The 22,564-nt window shown below is 36.3% G+C and overlaps 1 protein-coding gene and 1 long non-coding RNA gene across 2 annotated transcripts in view; one reads left to right on the top strand and one right to left on the bottom strand.

Annotated features, from left to right (window-relative positions):
• The window catches only part of LOC145683321 (uncharacterized), a 336,041-nt gene that overhangs the window by 58,264 nt on the left and 255,213 nt on the right, over positions 1 to 22,564 (bottom strand). The window lies entirely within an intron of this gene.
• On the top strand, positions 4,712 to 12,227 carry LOC145683585 (uncharacterized). The gene is made up of 3 exons (XM_081754931.1): positions 4,712 to 5,325; positions 7,089 to 7,416; positions 12,202 to 12,227. The coding sequence occupies exons 1-3, from the start codon at positions 5,044 to 5,046 to the stop codon at positions 12,225 to 12,227; spliced, it is 636 nt and encodes a 211-aa protein (XP_081611057.1). The 5' UTR covers positions 4,712 to 5,043.

Here is a 22,564-nt window from a genome sequence, read left to right as displayed (position 1 = left end):
CTGTTTAGATGCAAACATAAGATACTATCTTCCAAAGATAGCCGTTGATTTGTGCTGTTTCTATAACAAAATCACCCTTGTCTCTTGGATTCTGCCCGCAGACCACTATTCGACACTTAATGATTGCTATTGATGCCAAGTTTCGTCTTGTAGCTATACCGGTTTGAACTGCATAGTTTGGCATGCACTGTTGTCAGTCAGTCAGTATCCATGGGTTTTATACTAAAAGGTCATTGAATACTGCCTGTGAATTGAGCTGGACCGAGTGCTAAACAATTTTGTAGTTGCTTCATTCGCTGAAGACTCAGTATGAACACCGTGCTCGTGGGTTTTCTCGGAGTTCTCCCGTTTCCTCCCACTTTCTTCATTTCACTCATTTCTCATTATCACAGTCTCCTTTTGCCTAACTGGCATAAACGTGGGACGTAAAACTTAAAGATTTCATTTCATTTTTCCGTGTGAACACCGCTCTGGAATTCGCCCGAGACCACATTTTTCCCCGTTAGGAACTTTTCTCCAAACCACGTTTTAGCTCTATGGGGTTTTGCTCCAGACCCCATGCTTTCTCTCGATTGTTACGCCGCCCCTAATCTCTACGAGTAACATTTTTTCTCTGGAATACAAATTTATTACTTCTTATAAGAGTTATCATTTGAAAGTTTCAGGTTGACCTCAGAGATATTGTAAATGTTATTAATATGAAGTTAAAACCTACGTTCTCAGATGTTTATGAGAGTAAAAACTTCAAATGGCTAGTACTGCTGTTCAAATCACCTTCTTTTCCCACTGAATAGGTGCCTGTAAGAAAATAGTGGTGATTTCAGAATTGATTGTGAATAAACAAGGTAAGTTTAAGTGAATAAACGATATTACACGACACGTGAAAAGTGAATGACTAAACGGGGACCTTTGGCATACCGTGCCGATACATTAACCATTACGCTACTCAGAACAGCCACAGACACACACACGTTCACTCCTGAAATCTGTGATCTTCTCTCAGACCACAATCTTGTACTACGGCCTAGCTCTTGTGCTTGAATAATCCAGTATTCATGTATTGAGAACACCTTTTAACGCGTAATTCATGCAAGGAGAAAATAAGAGTTTTTTTCTTAATTGTCCAAGTCCAAGAACAGCATCTAGGCTGTGGTACAAACCATGTGGTCGGAGCGGAGAGCACCGACTTCAGGAATGAGAAGGTGTGTGTGGCTATTCTGGGTAATGTAGTGGTTAACGCACTGGCACGGTATGCCGAAGATCCCTGATTCGAGTCCTCGTCCAGTCATTCAATTTTTCACTCTTTCTGTGTTATTGAATTCGCACCTACAGATGACCTGGTGCCTAAACAAATTGGATTGTTCTCTCCTTTCACGAATATATAAGTTAATTTTATCGTTTCTAGTGTCACAGGAGCAATTTCACATCACCCCTCGTGTTGAGTGGGCGCATAAATCCGGCATCTTCATCCAATTTTGAACTAATTGTTATTCCTTATTAAATAATTGGTATAATCGGGTTAAAAGGACCTGAAACCGACATGAAGGATAAAGATGGATAGGATTGCCTATTTTTCCTATACTGACAACTACATTAAATCAGGGTTGCTAATGGTCAGGGAAAACTCAGTGAAAATGGTGCAGGTCAGGAAACTCGGAGAAAAAAGTTGAAAATCAGGGAAAGTCAGGGATGTCTTATAAAATATATTTTTCTAACATTAATTGTACACCAATTTCAGTTTAGCCAAACATTAATGGTCACAGTATGAGACGTTGCTCAGATTTTTATGGGAGGTAAGTGGAATGCATGATGAGCAATTGATTACTATTTGTCTCTATAGAATAAATGTTTCCATATATAAATATTCACCGTTATCTATTCTTTGTTTATATGTCAGCGTCATCCGACATACGTCATGAAAGTCATTTAATTTCCTATCAAAGGTCAGGGAGAAGTCAGGGAAATAAATTTCTCCAGATCAGTAGGAGCTCTGGAAATAGAATCTACACACAATACAATTTACGTACAGCTTTAAAACCACCTAAAACGTTAGAAAAGAGCATCACCAAATTTAAGAGTTATTACACAGATGCCAATGACAAATATGGTATTTGCGACATAAAATGCAGTTGCCAAGAGAGTTACATAGGCAAAACGAAAAGAAATTCAAAAGTCCGAGTAAAGGAACACATTAGAGATTCGAAAGCGAAAATCCGGTGTCAGGTTTATCGAAACATTTAAAAGAAACGCAGTGCAGGGTAGAAGATTCAAAAGTTCTATTTGGAGCCAGAAATGAAGTAGAGAGACTGTGTTTTGAAATTTTATTTATTCATTTAACGAAACCAAAATTAAATCTATACACGGGATGACTGAGTGACGAATGGGAGGCTGTTATCACAAAATTTTCACAGTATTGGCATTATAATAAAATATAACATGAGTTGGCAAACTTCCAACAGAAATAGAAAAGGCGCACAAACTGACTGCCATATTTTAGTTTGTTTCAGGACCATCTGCAGATAGCTGACGCACTTGACAATGTGTTTTCCACATATCTTGTCCTCTTTGTAAGTCCGTTACTATGTGTTCTTTGATGTTTCTGTTCTTTTTCTTCCTGCTTTTAACCTCCATGACCAAGATTCCAGGGGAGAGTTGAAAACGTGGAAATTTAAAACTTCAGGAATTACGGAAACCTGTAAATAGAATACTCTCCAAATTGCTCTTGTCAGTTTGGTTTCCAGAGCTGACCTCTCCATTACTTTCAATACAGATTTCTGACATCCTACGCGACAATCTTTTCGGGAATTCAAGAATTTCTTTTTCCGATAGTCTTGGCTTTTCGTAAAACATCTTTCGGTGTATAAGTTAGCCATGTTTACAAAGTTAGCTTACTTTACGTTTTCACTTTTCATGAAATCAATCATAACTAATCGCTGGCTCTTCAAAACGCTATCTTTTACAAAACAACCAGCAGCGGACAATATAGTAGCCTGGAGGGAATTGCAATCGGAAAGAGCTAAACCAGCTTTCGAGGGTGCGGGATCTCAGTGGTCGAGCGTTCACCTCCGGTGCTTAGAATCCCTGCTTCGATCCCAGCTCGCGCCGTGTGGACTTTGTAATGGACAAAAACCGTGCTCATGGGTTTTCTTGGGGTTCTCCCGTTTCCTCCCACTTTCTTCATTTCTCATTATCGCCGTCTCCTTTAGCCTAACCGGCATAACCGTGGGACGTTAAACTTAAATATTTCATTTTATTTATATTTTTCTAAGCCAGCTTTACTTGAAACTCGCGAAGAAAAGGTTCATCAGTCTTTGGTAATGTTAAAGAACGTAGCTTTCCAACAAGAAGCTTGTCATTTGTGAAATGTCGTACAGTATCAAAACTTCCACATTGTGGTACTTTCTTCTTGCCAGCAGCACTTATTCTTTGTTCAGCATTATTTCCATGGCCCGAGGAGTAACATCTAAATGTTTATGTTCATGCTAAGCTGGAAATTTGTTTCGGAAACACAGAAATTCCGCGAATCTTTTGTAGTTTGTTCGACGAGCTGGAAAATTGTTGAATAAGTTATAAGTGGTTTACAAATAATCATCTACTTTCCAGCCCATTTATTGCATGGGAGCTTAGAAAGCACAATTGATAAAGTGCTTCCCACAACTTTCAATATTAAGAAGGCTCGTATCTGAGGTGAACTAGGAAGTACGTTTTGCAGATCACTTAAGGAAAAAGATTTTCTCGAAACCGGGAAAATGTCACGGAATATTGAAATCACGAAAGAGTGGTTACCCTGACTTAATGTATCATTGTCGATATCTGTAAATGATTGTTTGGCGTTACTTATGGATATTGAAATTCACATTGTTCTTGCAGTTTAGTTAGGACCCTTCTATGTACTTTTCTTCGTCGCTGTCTCTTCTTAATTGAATGTTCAGACGCCTATTTTTTCATATCTTTGCGTTCATAACTTCCAGATTCTGAGATATTATATTTTCTTGGGTTACGAATGATATTCTTGGTGTTCCTTCCATCTTGCCAATACTGTTAGGTAGAGTATACGTGAGAATCTCCTTATGTGTGTAGTATGTGTATGTAAAATACGTAAGAGGAATGGGTTTTCAGTACCTTATGTGAAGCGAGTAAGTGTTGCGAATTTTTTTTTAATAATATGTGCCATCCTGGGATTGCTCGCCAGTCAACTTGGCAATATCACACGCCTGCTTTAATACGCTCGCCGAACATATGTACATGATTAAATGTACATTTATATGAAAATCATAATCTACACTAAACAGTTTTAGGTTTAGCTTGACATTTCACTGAACTTCAAAACGAGCTAAATCTCTTTATTGATACGCTTTCTCAGTTCTGAAGAAACGTTATCTTACAAAATACACAAGAACTCATCGGAACAACATCAGATCAATTTAAAACTTGATATACGTATTAACAATAAACTTCTTTAAAAGGTATCATAGTTTGGTTCCGAACAAATGAGTCTAATTTTAGTTATGAATTGTTGAAGTCAGCCCTCCGTTCCAACTTGTCGGAAACCAGCACTTTGTTTTAACATACGGTAGACATTTAACGAAACCTTAAAACTTGTTCTTTACTTAATTTAACCCATATCTTTTTAGCTTAACTTAGCTTACCTTTATGTACTTCTAGGAGTATACATTTTATTTACATCTAAACTCGTGTATCTATAGTTTCCTCATGACAGCAAATATGTTATAATTTTCGACGCGACCACATTTTAATACCAGCAATAAGTTTTGTAAAAATTAATTTTTAAATTGTGGCTATTTTCTGTGAATTAAACAATTAATATGATCGTACTTGAATTGTACATCGTACTTGAATGGATTTAAATGTCAGTCTACTTCTCTTTTCACCCTATAGAAACTGAAAGTACACCGAATGTCAACCGGAATTTTTAGTCACATTCGTATAGTGTAAAATCGTACCAAAAATGGAAACTACTCATTGGATCTGTATCAAAACTAATCCAACGTATACGTAGTTAGTAACCAATGCAACTAGGATATGGTATTTGGTATTCAATACATTGTATCCATTAGGTTTCGTAATGTGATATTATTCATGTTATATAGGCATATTCTTTTAAGAAAGACGTTACAGTTTAAAGCAATTGTACTAATTACATTTATATTTTTTATACTTACAGGAGCCAGAAATGTAATTCTGCTGCTACTTTTAGGTAGACATTTTCCTCCTGTCACTTCGTCGGTAAAGAGGAAAGATAGCGGAGGATACTGGAAGCCAACAAAGTTAGAAGCGCAGCAGGGATTCCTTTTTCATGTTAAGGTATGTTGCCTTTTAAGTTAAATACCGTATAGTAGAAATAGAGAAGTATATGGATCAAATAAAACCTGAGGAAGAAATAAAATGAAAAAGTGCAAAGGAAGAGTGGATGTTTGCGTCAGATCAATCGAAAGATTGTTTATCCGAGATACATTGTTAAGTGATTCAAAAAGGTTGTCTAAATCGAGTAACTGTTTCTTCAAGTTTCATAATAAATTTTCAAAATCCCATAAATATTCAGTTATATATATTCGAATTACATATATATATATATATATATATATATATATATATATATATATATATATATATATTAATTGCTGTAATTTATATTTCAAAATTTCTGAAAGAAGAAATGCGAAGGTTTAGAGACAAAGAAATTACTAACACTCATTCTCTCTGTCAGAAGAGACGAAATATATATATGACACTTTAGTATTGAGTCTGACGTCACATTCTTTTTCAACTATTCGCATTTCTTGTCTCATATTGTTTAAAATGTAACCTAGCAGCAACCAGCAAAATTTAAATGTATATGAAATTAATTTGTATGGTTACGTTTCATCGAAAGTTTGAGGGGACACATTACATTTGTTGGCACTATTTAATTATTCTCATGTACTTTTGCACAGCCGAACGTGAGTTTCGTTATCGACGCTGCAGAAAGGGGAAAATTGATTCTCAAGTTTTGAGATCATTTCCATATTGCAGCTGAAGCGAACGTAGCAGAAAAATCAGTGTAATGTCAAAACTCACAAGTTTGATGTAAAGTTGGACGGTGCTTTCTTGTATAAAACTTATACAGCTGGATAACGCGTCTCAAACTGATTCAGTGTAGGGAGTCTAATTTTTCGCAATCTCTTAGTCATAGTGAGACCGTGAGGTAGAAAATGATGTTACTTATGTCCAAATGCATTATAGCTACCAAATATCAATTTCGTATAAAATGTGTCGTTGTGGCCAAATTGAAAGCATTCCGTCCTCACTTCCAAGTCGGCTACAAATACACTTCACATGGGACTGATACTAGGTGGCTCTTGTGCGTTTGTTACGTTACATCACTTGCAACCTCCAAATTTCGCCCTTGATAAGGGGCTGCGAAAAATGAAACTCCCCTACACTGAATCAGTTGGTCACGTCCTCCGCCACCATAAGTTTTATACAGCTTGGCGCCCCACTTCGTACCGTATTCTTGTCACTCACTGCGCAACATAATTTTATATGAATTTACACATAAAGCCCCAAAAGCAGGGGAAGAAAATCAAATACTCCTAGCAGCTAGTTAACTTTCTCCTCCGCAGTAGTGAATAATTACATAAATGTGATTCCGAAATCAACCCATTGGAAAGGTTTCATCATCATGTCCACATGGTAATTTGTACATTCTTTTATTATTGGTTGGAACGACCAAAACTCAAGAATCACGAATCATATTGATGCGCATAAAAATAGCGGTAACCTCACATGCAAATATAAGAAATGCCCCCAGGACTTCTATAATGAAGAATGAAAAGCCAATAAATCACCATCACGTAGCTAGCACGTCGAACCAATAGTTTTCGCTAAACGAAACTTCCAAGGCGAAGACTCACTTTCATTGGGCTAATGCTCATACATCTATTGTCCGCAGTATTTCCTCATTCATTGAGCAGAGGGTCCGCATAAATACATACATTAAGATTGTCCCTACAGTAGGTTTTATTTCAAATGCATGATATTTATTCCAGCTTTTGAACATAATCTTATCAAATAATTGTGTTTTGCAGGAAGCATCTGACCTCCAGGCAAATTTAGAAGCGCATCATGAGAAGATGAAAAGATTCGGCTGTGGTGTTCAACCTTTGCCCGTAGTTATTGCGAAGGATATAAAAAATTCAGAAGCATATTTTGTGTGCATCGAAACTCAGTTATACAGGATGGAAACAATTTTGAAGGCCATGGATATCTGCTTCAAGTGTTTCCATGTATTACACTTGCAGTACCCGAAGGAAAGTGAACAAGCTTGGATATTCATCCAACAACATATCTACGAAGTTTTTACTCAGTGGGACAAGAAGTTCACAGCTGTAAGTAGTTTAATAACGCAAATAAACTGCAGCAGCCTTGATTATTATTTTTTTTTTTTTTTTTTTTTTGCGGTTCGACAAATATACAGCTGTAAATGAATTTATGTTAGAGGAACTGGTGTAGAAATCAATAGTGCATATTTTGTTTGTTGTGAAATATTGGCTTTAGTACATAAAGTAAAATGCCGAGGTGTTATATATGTAGATGTAATGTAGGTCAGTTAAACTGTTGTTGCAACATTTCAAATGTATCCACAATTTGCACATAAATAGTGTGTATCGCTGCGGAAAATATTTGTGTGGGCGTGAATTTGATATTCTTAATTCTTTTCGTAAGCATTTACATAAGCAGCACGACTTCCCAGATGTTCTGTCTATGTCTCATGTTGTTCGAAATAAAATACATGTGTCTAAACATAAAACAACTTGTGGTATTGATACTGATGCTGTTATAGTAGCAGATGAAAACATAGATGAAAAAACAAATGAGAGACTTTTAGAAAGCAGCTTACCTGAAGTCTATCAGGAGGCTATGGAGAAAGAAGTGTTTTATTTTATAGCCAAACTATACAGCGAACCGCATCTCACCAGAAAGCACATCCAGTATATTTTACAATGTGTAGAGGAGCTCTTATTGTGCTTATGAAACCAGTGGAAAGGTATCGACATTAATAATTTTCTTTCAGAACCTCCTACTTATTTTAACCCTTTCACTGTGGAAGGCGACAGAAATAAACTTTCCCTAACCTGCGAATGTCGATTATAGTCGACGTGTTAAAATTTGTCTGTATCTTGGTTTTGTTTTAGTTAACTATAGTCGCCAAAGGTTTTCTGTTTGATTTCTATTGTTTATCGAAAACAATAGAATACAAAAAATTGAACGGTACAACTTTGGCGACTACTCTCGACAAAGCCAAGATGCAGACAAACAAATTTTAACCTGTCGACTATAGTCGACATTCGCATGTTAACGAAATTTACTTTCTGTCGACAAAAGTCGACTTCCTCTGTGAAAGGGTTAAAGAGATGAGTAATGGTGCCTTATACGTTTCTGTTTGTTTGTAATGTATTTTGTTATTCAGCAACATGAAAGATTTTGACAACTAATACTGTGACAATACTAACTGATATTAGGCCTTAAAGGGTATTAGTTATTGTTTAGAAAACAACATTGGCACGGATAAATTAGGTAGGGCTTATGAAGCTGAAAGAAGTGAAGTATGAAATACAGAAAGGCATAAGTTAATATTACAGTAAAGGGGGCGCAAAGATGTAAACATGGTTACACTAACGTGTTCGTTTTCAGCTACACTATGGTTTCCATTGACTTGGAAATCCTTAGAAAGTCAGGGAATTCTTGAAACTAAAAAAACTGGAAATATGAGGATTATATATATATATATATATATATATATATATATATATATATATATATATATATATATATATATATATATTATGAGGATTTTACAGGTCTGCTGAGTTTATTTGTGCCTCACCTGGCTATTTGGTAGGTAATATATTACAAAAGAACGTAATTTGGTTTGCAAATCTTTCGTATCTTCAATCACAAAAAATATACACATGTACACACAGCTTGGAAAGAATACCACCTTTATTCGGCACATTCTTCAAACTTAGACAACAAACTAGACGTGGACGATTTTAGTTCTCTTTTTATAAATATTATTAAATGGGTATCCCTATGAAAAAAGAAACTACAATTGTCCGTATGTGATTGCAGGTGCTCTTTTGGAGCCGTGTCTACATGTGTAGATTAAGAAACTCTAGTTGGTTGGTATTTCTTTTTTTTACATTATATATAAATCTTGGAATTTGTAATTGTGAACCTGGAAAAGTCAGAGAATTCTCCATCGTGAAAATATTAGAACCCTGCAAACATAATTCTCAGAATGTAACAATTTCTCCTTGTGTTTTTCCATTATCTACTGTAATCACTAATGAAGGCTTTCTGGATTCTATAATTTCTCAGTTCTTTATTCAACCTTCCTACCTATATACGCGTTCCCATGTTGCTGTTTAAACACGTAACTAATACTTATTAAAGCGCAATGATGTTTTGCAAAGTGTTATTTCGCAACGCATGTAGATAGATTGTAATGTCTTACAATTACGATTTTATATACAAAGGTTGATTGCATAGAAGTTACAATATAGTAATTTAATGAACAATTGGTAATAAATTAAAAATTTAACGTTACTGTCATACCATTCAAGTTTCTAGTACGGTCTCGTCTATCCTAAAATTCTTGTGGAAACAGTTAGGTAATTTCTACTAGTGTTACGCTGCTCGTTTCGCCCAGACATCTTCTGTCCATCCCTCACTAGTAATTTTGGGGCTGTGAGTTAGGTTTGGGTGCCTTAAGGAAGATTTTTTAGCGCCAAAGTGTATACGATCATTCTTGTAAGTAAAATACCAACGAAAGTTGTCTCAGAGCGATGTAATTAGTAAACCATGGGGAGAAGGTGGGCTTCTATTGAAGTTTCTGTAGCTCAGGATATTGCCTGCAAATACTTTTATAAGCATGCCGCTGCAATGTTAAACCTTTTCCTTGTCTTCTGCTGTTTCTTATTTGAAATCTAGTTAAAAGCTACATAATACTGGTACAGTTAGATATAAAATTGACTAGTCTCAAATAAATGTTTAGTTTGTATTTGAAAGTTTTATTACGTATACAGAGTGGCCCAAAAGTAAGTATACAGTCCCGTACTGATCGGCTCATGACATTTTATATCATTTACTTATTATTATCCATACATTTATTAACTTAGTTTCTTCGTTATTTGTTCTTAATTTCTTTTCACTTATACCTAAAGCTCGGAACAGACCGAAGGAATAAATGTATTATCTTAATAAGTTAAAATGTCAAAGTTGATCGATGGTGGTCTATATACCTACTTTTGGGCCACCCTGTAGTTTATTATCAAGTGGTGTGCAATTTAGTGGACGACCATGACGGTAGTGATTTAAGCACATTAAAGATATTGTCAAGTTCTTTCGTACTGTTGCATTATACTAGATGGTGAAACATTTTACACAACAGATGTGTTCTTAATAAAGTCTATCAAATTGTTGAGTTGAGTTGACTTTGAGTTTAACGTCCCGTTCAGCAGCGAGGCTATATGAGACGTGGACCTACTGATTAACGTGGAATCCGAACCACATGAGCTCCCGCCGGGAATCGAAGTCTATCAAATTGTATATGAGATCTGTTATATTCTTTAATAACTGGAAGTCCCCAGTAGGTTGTAATAAACATTAAGTAATTAACACGTCCATGTTTGTATTGTACTAAGTAAAAATTTATTTTTTTAATGCAAATGTTTATATGGTATATGTAAATGTATTATTCGTTGTAAGCATCTGGAAAAATGCTCTGCTTTTGTTTCTGAACAATGTGTTCTTGACTAAGTAAAGTCTATAAATGTCTGGTAAAAGTACAGTGTGTAAAACAGTCTCTAGTAGATTGTAATCAGAAAGTTTGATAGCTAATGTTCATGTTTTTATAGTAAATATTCAATGAGAAACATTCCTTTTAAATACTTATATGGTAAATGTAAATTTAGTTTTTATATTTAGCATCTAGAAAAAATACTCTTCTTTTGGTTTCGATGTTGTGTGCTAATAGTATAGTATTTAATACGAGCATATAAAAGTGTAGTGATTTTTGGTTTTAATAAATATTTCAGTTAATTCACTGAATTGTGAGAGTAAGATTAATTTATAACGTTTCGGCAGTAAAGTGAAAGTAAAAATATGTCTTTGTAAAGTCACGTAATTGTCACTTTTCTTTTGATTGAAGGATTGAAGGAAGTTGTAAACAAATTCTGTATATATTTTTTCATATAAAAATGTTATTCAAATGAGTCTTTCTATTACGTCTAACCTTGCTTATTCGGGGTACGTGGGGGTTCCACCTCATAATCTTCTTTACTGCTCTACAGTCTTTTCTCATTATTGTAAATCAAGGTTTACGGAGGACAGAGTTTGTAAAGGCAATCAAGTAGAATTCCCGGTTGATTTGTCACTCGATAATAGAACTTTTCCTGTGTGTGGAAAATAAGTTTGTAAATAAAGTTTAATTATGATCTTTGGTTTAAAAAGGCTTTGTTCAAGTTTATGGTAGCTTCTGTCGTCATCTGGTAGGCAGATGTGAAATTCATTTTTCCCCACACTTTCGGAGGTGTATAGCTGTGCCGCTTCCCACTTCTGAACTTCTTTCTTAGATAGACTTTGGTTTCATGCGAGGAATCTCTGGTCTGAGTTTTTAATATTGTTTATGAGACGCCCTATACATTTTTTTAACCATGGTCCTATCGTTTGTCGTAAACCATTCATTTACACTTCACTTATTCGATTCTGTAATAAAGAAGTGATCAAGAAATATACCGTCTAGGGACCGAGATCGCAGTTGAACACATACAAGAGAGGAAATTAGTGTGAGGTATTACATGCACAGAATTGGAGAACATTCACTGCTTTCCCACCTGAAATTTATTTTGAATGGAATGCATGTCCTTAGAGTCTGTATTGTATTTGTTACTATAGTGTCTTCATACGATATAATGAAAGGTAATATTGCATTGCTGGTATAAGCAACGCATTTTTCAAGTTTCCTGAATTTTTTTTTCAGAGGCTATATTGTACCTGTTACTATACTATGTTTTCGTACGAGGTAATAAAGGTTTATGTTATATTGGTAAGAATTACGGCGCTAATTCAAGCTTCCATAGTGCAGTTTTTATTTTATTTATTTATTTTTAGCTAAAACTTATACTTTTGCTCTTGTAGATACAAATAGCAGTGTATCATTGTGAAAACAAAATACATGAAAGAAATTGAAAATTTGTGTGGTACAAAATGAAAAAAGTTGCTATTCAAGAGTAAGATACAATAGAGCAGAGTAGTTCTTATACATGGACAAGGTAATACGTAACGTAATCTTGTAAGACATGTCTCCGTTTCTCAGGACCAAACTGCGTTATGGAAGCTAGAAAAAGCGCTATGGAAAGCGTGTCGTATGCACTATCAATGCTATGTAGACCTTCAAGCCATCGTACCAACAGCCACATAGCATGGTAATAGGTACAATAAGACACAGGTACAGTAAGGGACACTTCAGGATGGTACACCCATATGGAAATTTACGGCAAAAGTATACCATCCAGAGGTGTCCCTTACTGTACAATATAGACTCTACAAAGATTTTAGGAACAACTATACAGTCTAGTAGGGGGTACAATATTGACTTTCACGACATGGTTCGACCAACTATATATTATAGTATTTGGTACAATATGGACTCTCAACAGATCGTACGAACAACCATCAAACATAGTTGGCAGTACAATCCAACATCGTTCCAGCAGCAATATAGTATAGTGCACGATACAATATGGACACCACGGATATTGTATGGCCAACAATGTAGTATTGTTACAGTTGCCATGCTGTATGGTTGCAGACACGATATAAACAGCGAAGATATTGTCAGGTGTACAACACTCTATGGTCAAGACAACAACAATATATTGTAGTAGCAACAATACAGTGTGGTGGAAGCTACAATCGTCGCTCCAATGATATCGTATCTCTAGCAATGCAGTACTGTTCGTCTTACAATATTTTATCGTCCTCACAGCAATACAGCATTGCATTTTCAACTATATAGTATTGTTACGCGTATTGTCTACTTTTGAGATGTGGTTTTTGCAACTATACTGTATTGTACTTCCAGCTACATCTTGTCTATATAGTTGGAAATACCAGCTAAAACCGTTGTTCATTGAACAATAATATAGTTCCTTTACCCCAATTTTCTTGTAAATCGAGCTATATCATTTCAACAATATTTTATGGTATCAGTAGCCTAGAAGCATGGTCGTCACTTTTTTAACCATGCAGTATTGTAACTGTCACCCATTTTCTGGCTTTTCTAACTATACTTGTTTTTTGCGTGAGGGTCACAATTGGGGGCAAACTAAAAGGTTTCAAATGGCCAAGGGGTTGAGTAGTACATCGTTTGAAAGCTGTTGTTCAATGAAAGAAGATGAAGCAAGTCTCGACTTTCTGTGACAACTCTGTGCAAAATTACAGCGGATCACAATTTAGTCAAAAATTATTTGAAAATCTATGCCCACCTTAACCCTACATGCACCAAGGGGCTGCGCGTAACTTCGTGCACCAAGAGAGGGTTAAAATGTCCAGATAATTGTAATTATCTGTCCCAGAAAATTTAATTTGCGACATTGTATGTTTGTACTAAGAAACACGTACACGAACAAAACAATTATGTGTTTTAACATTTGTATTTTTTATTCTTACAATATATTTTAAAAACAAAGGCATGCTATTAGCATATTTTTGTAATTACAAGAATAAGGACATGGTAGTTCAAACCTAAGTTTATTTTCATTTGTGGTAACATTACAGAGTAAACATTATTTTATTACGTACCCAAAGTCATTTGCCGGTTACTATGAATCAATAATATTGCATTTACAAGCAAGGCATACGTTGGTTTTCACACTATGTTTTTTACAAACAAACGTTTCACATTTTGCGCATAGAATTGTTGTTTTTGGAAGTTTCTTCAATTTAATGTTTTTTGATGTATCTTCTTTGAAACAAAGAACACATCTTCCTCTTCCTGTTTTTGATTCATTCACTTTCGTAACACTTATAAAAATATTTGTGTCCCAAAATATTTAATTCGTATGAAAACGTGATTCTGGTGACCATTTTAGGATCTTTAGCTCTGTCCTGCACATTTTCTTTCATAAGTTTTTTGCCGAGTTGATGGAGGAAATTATACCGTTTGCTAGATCGTTTTTATGCCACTCGAGATTATTCAAGACGTAAATGAATTGATATATGAATTATTAATTATTATATGAATTGATACAAATGATATCCAACAACGAAAAAACACAGTGGCTATCTTCCTGTTTTCATTTTGATGGTATACTTCCTGGCCATTTGGTCAATGGAGTCAACTCCGCATTTGGTCGAGTTATAAAACAGTATAATATCGGACTTATTTTTATTACTTTCATCGCACTTTGTATCTGCATGCTGTGTCAAGAGCATGTATAGTACTTTCTTTAGTTCTTTCCGAACAATGTACGACACAAGTGTGACTAGTGGATTACCAGAAACAGGATCCGTTAATGCAAATATGTTCGAATGTATTTCTCCTTCTTTAGTGGACTTCAGTTCTTCTGGAATGTGCTTCCTATTGCACTGCATCGTTCCAATTACAGTAAGATTATAGTCTGTATAATTCTTCGGTAAGCTCTACAGATATATAATACCTGTCAGCTGTCACATTGCGTCCTGTATTTTCAATAGGAGCAACAAATCGTTTCACTATTTCTGTAGGGTCTCTTGATTGGGGAGAGGGGGTCGATCCTTCTACTTTGCCGGCATAAACTTCCATATTGAGGCTATAACTCTGTTCAGAGTCTGCTAACATTCCTATCAATTTCATGTACTTTTTGGGCTTATCTTTCATGAACACCTTGAACGGGCATCTTCCCCTGAAAGACGAAAGCATTTCTTCGACATCAGTGTTTTGGTCAGATTTGTAGTGCTTGGTAAATGATTCATTTGTAAGCAGGAATGATTCACGTATAGCAGAAAATTTGGCTGTAGCTCTTGTACTTTTATCATCAAATCTCAGAACACTAAGAAGTGAAGTGAATGGACTTCGACTCATGCTTGTTATATATGATGACCTACTATGTTCTTTTGACCATAAATCTTGATAGTTCTAATTGTTGTCGTTATTTACACAGATCAAAATCAAATTTCTAATCAAAGCTAGCATTTCAGTCTCATTGATTTCAGCAACATTTCTTCTTTGCGCCTCTTCATTAGTGGATTTAACACTTAGTGACAAAACGTCTTTCGAAAAAAACTAGAAAATGACTCTGTTATATTGTTTACCTTTGTAGTTGTTCGCAGACCTGATTTTCTATGTATAATATTCAGTTGCGTTCTGAGTGTCGGCCACTCTGCCACTTTTAGCAATATCTGCCATGCCCGATGAAGAGGAACCTCCCTCTTCATCGTCATTGAAGCCATTACTATTATTCATTTCTTCGAATTCTTGATCATAATTCGCATTGTGTACATGGCTGAAGTGATTTTCCCTTTCACTTAGAATTTCATCAACTTTAGATGCAGAGTCACTATCATCTGTGTTCATTGCCAGTTCGCGCTCAATGTAACTATCGGAAACAAAATATGCCGTATTTGCGTCCAAAACAAGAAAAATGTGTACTGTTTACTCATAGTTTACACCAATGGATCGCTATTCTGAACTGTTTGTCACAAATAAGTGGAACTGGATTTAGTGCGAGGCGTGGTTTCGAATCTGGCATTGGCAGAACGACATTGGTGAATGGCACTTTGTATCATCTGTGCCCGCAGCAACGCCTAGCGCCTTTGTCTTAGCTTCGGAAAAGTAAAATGCATTAGGATAAATCGCTTCATTGTGGGCGTGTTAAATTGGAAGTTCAACTATTGCGCTAAATGTGGAGGTGATTGGCAGAATATACAAACGGAAGCAATGCTGGGAACGATGAGTTCTCTTTACCAGTAGAATTGACAGTTCGGTATAAAGTTTAACAATATCCGCAATTCATTTTTGGTTTGCTTTTACCTTTTTCACATAAGAGCATTATCCCCAGAATGATTGATGTTTCAGCATTACTTTCATTTCTTTATTTTACTATACATTTCATAATTTATAATCGCGTTTTCTTTAGGATATAGGACAATACCGCGGAACGCAAAATTTAACATTATACATGTAATAAACCTTTAATGGGGCACTTCTACTTTGGTGGTTCCAATTTTGTGATGTGAAGAGAAGTGTTTACCACTTCCCGTATCTGTTTCTGTTTAGGATTTTCAGGGTGGCCACTGAGTTTTCAACTTTCTTTTTCACCATCTTGTACCATCATTTTTTGCACAATTTTAGCATATAGACCGACACTCTTTCGACTATCTTCCTATTTGAGATAAGTTGATGACTACACCATCTGCATGCAGACGAAATATTATATTTAACTATTTTTCCAGTCATGATTAGTCTGTCCATGATAGGGATGTCATTCAGAAATAGACCATAAAAGGGAACTAATAGGAAGGTTAGTCTAACGAGTGATTTTGATAGTGTTTTAGTGTTATTGATAGTAAATGTTATATGTAGAAGAAGGGCGATTTCGTGGTCGAAAATAAGAAAAATAAGTTGAACGAGGGAGTATCACAGGATGAAGGAAGATCTATTATCAAAGCCACATTCGAAGAGTAAACTTTTTTTGGGGCCGTTAACAGTAGGGTTCAAATAGCAATGACAATATAAATACCGATAGTAGTTGAAATAACAGTTGTTAAAATCGTAATAATTGTCCATTTCATTTGAATGATCTTTTTTATTGTACTTTATATATTAAATAAGCTATCTCCTCACCAATAATTACAAATGAAATGGAGTAATCATACTAAGAATACGAAGCGTCAAATCAAACAGGAGATCAAATTCGAAATGATGTGTTGGGGTAAAGTGTGGTAACGTATGGAATGTGGCTTAAATGTGAAAAACTAATGAAGTCCGAGGAAGCCTTCTTCAATGCAAAATATAGATTCGTAAACCTCGTCTGAAATGGTAAATGGGGCTTCATAATATTCGTTTCCTCGCAGTGCTGTAAAATATAATCCTAAGAGAATAGTAAGGAGAAGACCTTCTGTTGCCTGAGTGTGATTTGCTTCTATTAGCATGTCGTAAAAACATGTTACAGAGTTAGTAAGAATAGCAATATTGAGAAGAAGTACATGCATTGGATTGAACGGCACAATTCCTGTAGTAGGCCAAAATGACCCAATTTCTACGGTTGGTGCAAGAATATTAGGAAAGAAGGCTCACAAGGGAAAGTAGCATTTCGCGATAAAAGAGTGCGCAATCGATAAAGGACTGAGAAAAGGGAGAAATACACATTTATAAGTGCGGACACCCAAAAACAGGAGATACAGAGGACAGAAAGAGCAATAATAATGTGCAGATAGCAATGTAAAATATACATTCACATAGAAATACCTGCAAAAGGAGTAAAGTCTTCAAAAGGAGGCTTCTACAACAGTATCGTAAGCAAACATTGTACCCACATACGCCAACTGAGCACAAAATAAACTTTTCTGCAAGGGCACGGGGCACAAATCATAAAATATATAAAATCTATTTATAATAAGTAATATACCTGTGAATTCGGGATGGACAGTACTGCCAACTTGTGAAGATAGCGCTGTATGAAGTCCAAAGTTATAACATCGCAGGTGTAGAAGATTACATAACTAGTGGAAACAAAAATATGAGACCACTGATAAAAATAGAAGCACTGAAGTACGGAAATAACGGACGAAGCACAGTGTCGAAGCAGTGTTGCCAGTGGAAAATCATAAAAGCAGGCAAACACATCACAAACTCCGAAATGATGTATGCTGCTGGCGGCTCACTTACGTAGTGCACGCAATATTAAGCACCCAACACTTTATTGGTAGTCACTATGTCATTGTTGTTGGTTATAAAGCGGTCCTCAAGACGTTGGTCTTTATGAGGAGAGGGTCGCGTGAAAATAGTAATAAACTGACATTAACTACATATGTACACCAGGAGGGTATCCCTGATATAATCACAAGAAAAGGCCTAAAATGTAGCACACGCAGTTTGCTTGTGGTACATTCTTTATTGGGAACAGTTGCCATGTAGTTTTGTAATGAGGGTGTGAGATAAGCAGAAACACTTTGTGCAATGTGCACACATGACGAATCTCACTTTTGTACATGTTTCCTCCAGGAGATCGTCTGATATCGTGGCATTGAAGCAGTATTAAATTGGTGTCAGAAAGTACGCTGGTACTTCATCAGTATAACCGCATCTGAAGAAGGCAAACTTAATCATGTCCCGAAACCTGTCCCCAGAAAACTGGTAATAAGCAAAGGATTGAACACGTAATAAACTATCTCTTCTCATAATGTCGTACTCGCCAGTAGGCAAAACACTGTCCGTACTGAAGTGGACGAAGTATTTCTACGAGCGAAAGAAACCAACATCAAGGGGCTGTATGAGTCCAGTGCATTTCCCGGGAATTAATCGTCGCTGAAAGTCGATACCGTCAGGAACTGTGTCCTGAACAAGCGTCACATTCTTATTTCTACTCCATGAGTCCACAAGCACAAGAACAGGACTCGTAGAAGTTTTTTTTTGGATTGAAGGCCAAAACGCTTGTGCCATGAAGGGATGGAGATCGCCTTTTTTATGTTAGCAGTAGTTTCGGCGAACGATGTAATGTTTGGGGATCATCAGCTTTAGTCCTAACAAAGCGACCAGTGGATTCCGCCACGAGCACATAGAGAGGAGAAAAGCCTACGAGACATGGAAATCACTAGGATGATCATATAAGAATTTGTAGTTGCGGCAAGAGACCCCACCTCAATATGTATTCGTTTAGCTCCTTTCACAGCAAGAGTCCGGTGGGATTGCAGCTCCTATTCGAAGCGACTTTGGTCAGCACTAAATATTTTCTAATGGAAAGTACTTTGATGCGATTACGGTTCTCGTATCAGAAATAAAGTGATCTGCACTTTCCTATATCTTATTCTCATCCAGGTGATAACTTCTTCCAACTCGATGGGTAGCTGTTCGAATACCTATATTATATTTTCGCTTAAGCTTTTGTAACCATGTCCGTGAAGCTGTGAAATTACAGGTGCCAATATGACCACTAAACGTCGGTTCAACCTTCACTTGATGTTTTACGTGCAATCCCCACACGCGAAGAGTTCGGTCACGAACGATGGCGTTGCTAGATCGGGCGTCTTTGAACAATTTTCAGACCTCCTTGTTGATACGTCTGATGGATATTCCATTCCGACTGTTCTCAAATCTAGAAAGTTGGTGTGCGTAACGCAGGCATCTAAATTTGCTCTGAACCGTTGTAAATTTTAATCTGTTGAAAGTCCCGTCAATTGCCTTGTGACGTGGTGCTAATTGCATCTTGTAGTGTTTTGACAGTCTGATCCAATACTTGTACGCATTCTCTAGACATTCACTTGTTAGATCTATATGTTGTCTCTTTGGAGGTGATGGCATATAATCGGAACTACTACTTGTCGGTGATTGTGGTGGTGTGCAGGGTTTCTTCTGTGATTGGAAACTTGTTTCTGCCTCTTCAATGTCACTATCGTTCACGTTCACGTCACTATGATCCGATTCCGAATCAAGGACGTCGAGTGTGATGATTTCTTCCACATCGATGCCATTCCTCGTAAGTTGCTGTGTAATTTGTCGAAACATAATCACATCAGCGGGAGTTGGCGTAGTTTGGTTGGTACCAAATTCAAGTTCAAAAGAGCAACAACACGCCCTGGGTCCATTTTATAGCTTTGCACGTATAAAACGTACGTACGTGTCTTGTGAATAGAGTAAACCCCGAATTGGTGTCTTAATGATAGCATAGACGCGCACTCAGTGCACACTAACAAACACACACACAGCACTTGGAACACAGGTCTTTCTCGCAAACATCACATGCGTACTGTACCGTCCCTTTCTTTGCCATAAAACAATAAAAAACGCCATGAAATAAGAGTAGCAATGTCTGTCAGTTAGCCCTTCATACGCTCCGCGAAACTGTCCTAAAACACATTTACAACTTGCTTGACAGCGACGTGCTCCTCAATGATAACTATACATACATGAATGTCTTCCGAGTGGCGTACCCGGTTGCACCCAATTGATTTTTTTGTTTATGTATACGTGTTTGGAATTCCCGTGGACGGCACGCTTGGGCACGTTTGAGTAAATAACACCTTCGGCACAGCCCCACGTCAGGACGTTTCAGTTGGCTGATGCGCAGTTTCCAACAATTGCGGGATGCAGAATACCATATATATATGTACAGGGTGTCCGAAATGTACTGGTACAAATTACAAGAGGCATTCCTGAGAAAAACTAAGCACATAATCGTGACCTATCGTCCGGAAGTGGACAGGGTGGCGCCTCAGCCCTCATCACGTGTGGGAAGTGGAACGTCAAACACGTCCACCACAAGTATGATTGAAGATAGGTCATCCCAGAGCATGCACCGTTTGGGCGTTTATGCTGTGTTTTGCTGCTTTTATGATTTTCCACTTCGGCAACACAGCTTCGACACTGTGCTTCGTCCGTTCGTTTCGTACTTCAGTGCTTCTATTTTTATTAGTGAACTCATAATTTGGTTTCCAGTAGTTAAACTCGTGTACTCTATGTACTTTTGGACTTCATACAGGGCTATCTTCACAAGTTGGCAACATTGTCCATCCGGAATTCACAGGTATATTACTTATAATAATTATATTTTATACATGTTATCATTCGTTCCCCGTACCATTGCACAGAAGTTTATTTTGTGGTCAGTTTTCAACACTACGTTGCCTCTGACGTTATTGAGCAGATTTGTGGGTACAATGTTTGCTTACGATACTGCTGTGAAAGTCTATTTTTGATGACTTTATTCGTTTTTCAGGTATTTCTACGTCAATATCTATTTTATATTGCTATCTGCACATTATTATTGCTCCTTCTTTCCCCTGTATCTCCTGTGTTTGTGAGTGTCCGCACGTATAAATTTGTATTTCTCCCTTTTTTAGCCCTCTATCGATTACGCACTCTTTGACCGCAAAATGCTACTATCAATATAAGATGTTCCCTTGTTGAAGAGTGATTTAAAGAAAAAAATACTTCAGAAATAATTAATAAAATTATACTTCATCGAAGGCCTAATGTTACTTAAATAGTATGAAGTTCTTGATAAGTACATTTTAGCGTTACATCTCGACATCATTGAATTATAATTATTAACATGAACAGGATACTAAAAAAATAGAAAAGGGCAATATTGTTGAAGTAATTTGGTAAGGCCTGAAGTTGTAATTAAGGCTCCTAGGGGCTCAGTAAAAGTCTTTATCAACTGGGTGGTAATAATGGTTTTGTTGTGCTGAGATATGTATTTTCTCTTGAACATAATCCAACTAGGACTGGAAATACATAGCATTAAGTTACTGCAAGACCGGATTGTATTATTTGTAGAGTAATTTGCTCAATTATTAATGGTGAAAGTATGGTTCTGTAATACCTAAGGTTGTTAGAAGGAGCCGTCCTGCAATTCTAATATACAACTATAGTTCCCGGATGAATAATATTACTAATTATTTTAATACACGCTATGAAAGATATGAGAGGCATATACGTGTTGAGTATTATCAATTCTAAATCGGCCGTACATTATGAAGCTTAATCATAAAAGGAAGGTTAATTGTAGTGTGAAGATTATATGGCTTGAACTAATAAATACATGCGAGAAAAACTTATAAAGCTATTAAATGGAATGAAACGAAATAAGAAAGTAAATAAAAAAGCTCTTCCTTTGTGACTAGTAGGTCTAAGAATGGTTTCGCATTCTTTATGGAGAGTTAGAGTAATCTTATGTCATTTGATGTTTCTTCGTCCTAAAAGGAACCAGAATGACATAGAAAAGATTAGTAGAACAGTTACTTTTCCAAGTAAGTTAAATGATATATTTATGATTGAAGTAGAGAGATCAAAAGTTCGAAAAGCTATGTTATCATATCCAGTTTATAGTTATTTTTTTAAATATTAATATATTCTGCAGGGCTCCGGGGTGTTTGAGTTAAAATGCATAATGGATGCAAATAACAGATTGGGCAAGGAGAATATAAGGAATATCCTGAGTCATTTTAAAGGTGATATATGAGGAATAGAAAAATACTCCTAAATGCTGACTTCAGTTTGACATATTTATAATTTAGTTAAAATATCCTATTGGATATTATTGTATTCTAAGACCATTCCTTACTTTCAACCATCCAATGAAAGTTCTTGTACTATTTTCATTATTCAGTTAATGAAACTGAGTGAGGGCACTCTTCAACAACAATTTATATTACTCTATGGTTTGCACCACAAATTTTTGAACGTTAACCGAAGAATAGACCTGTGTGACTGACTTTAGCAGCAACTTGATTTTGGCTTTAATACCAAACGCTGGTATAGCTCCTGACTGGAGTACGTCCGTTGCAGTAACTAGAATAC

The sequence above is a fragment of the Thermobia domestica genome, chromosome 4 (genome assembly GCF_964235325.1).
Source record: "Thermobia domestica chromosome 4, izTheDome1.hap1.1, whole genome shotgun sequence".
Lineage (NCBI taxonomy): Eukaryota > Metazoa > Arthropoda > Insecta > Zygentoma > Lepismatidae > Thermobia > Thermobia domestica.
This window is presented reverse-complemented; position numbering and strand designations above follow the sequence as displayed.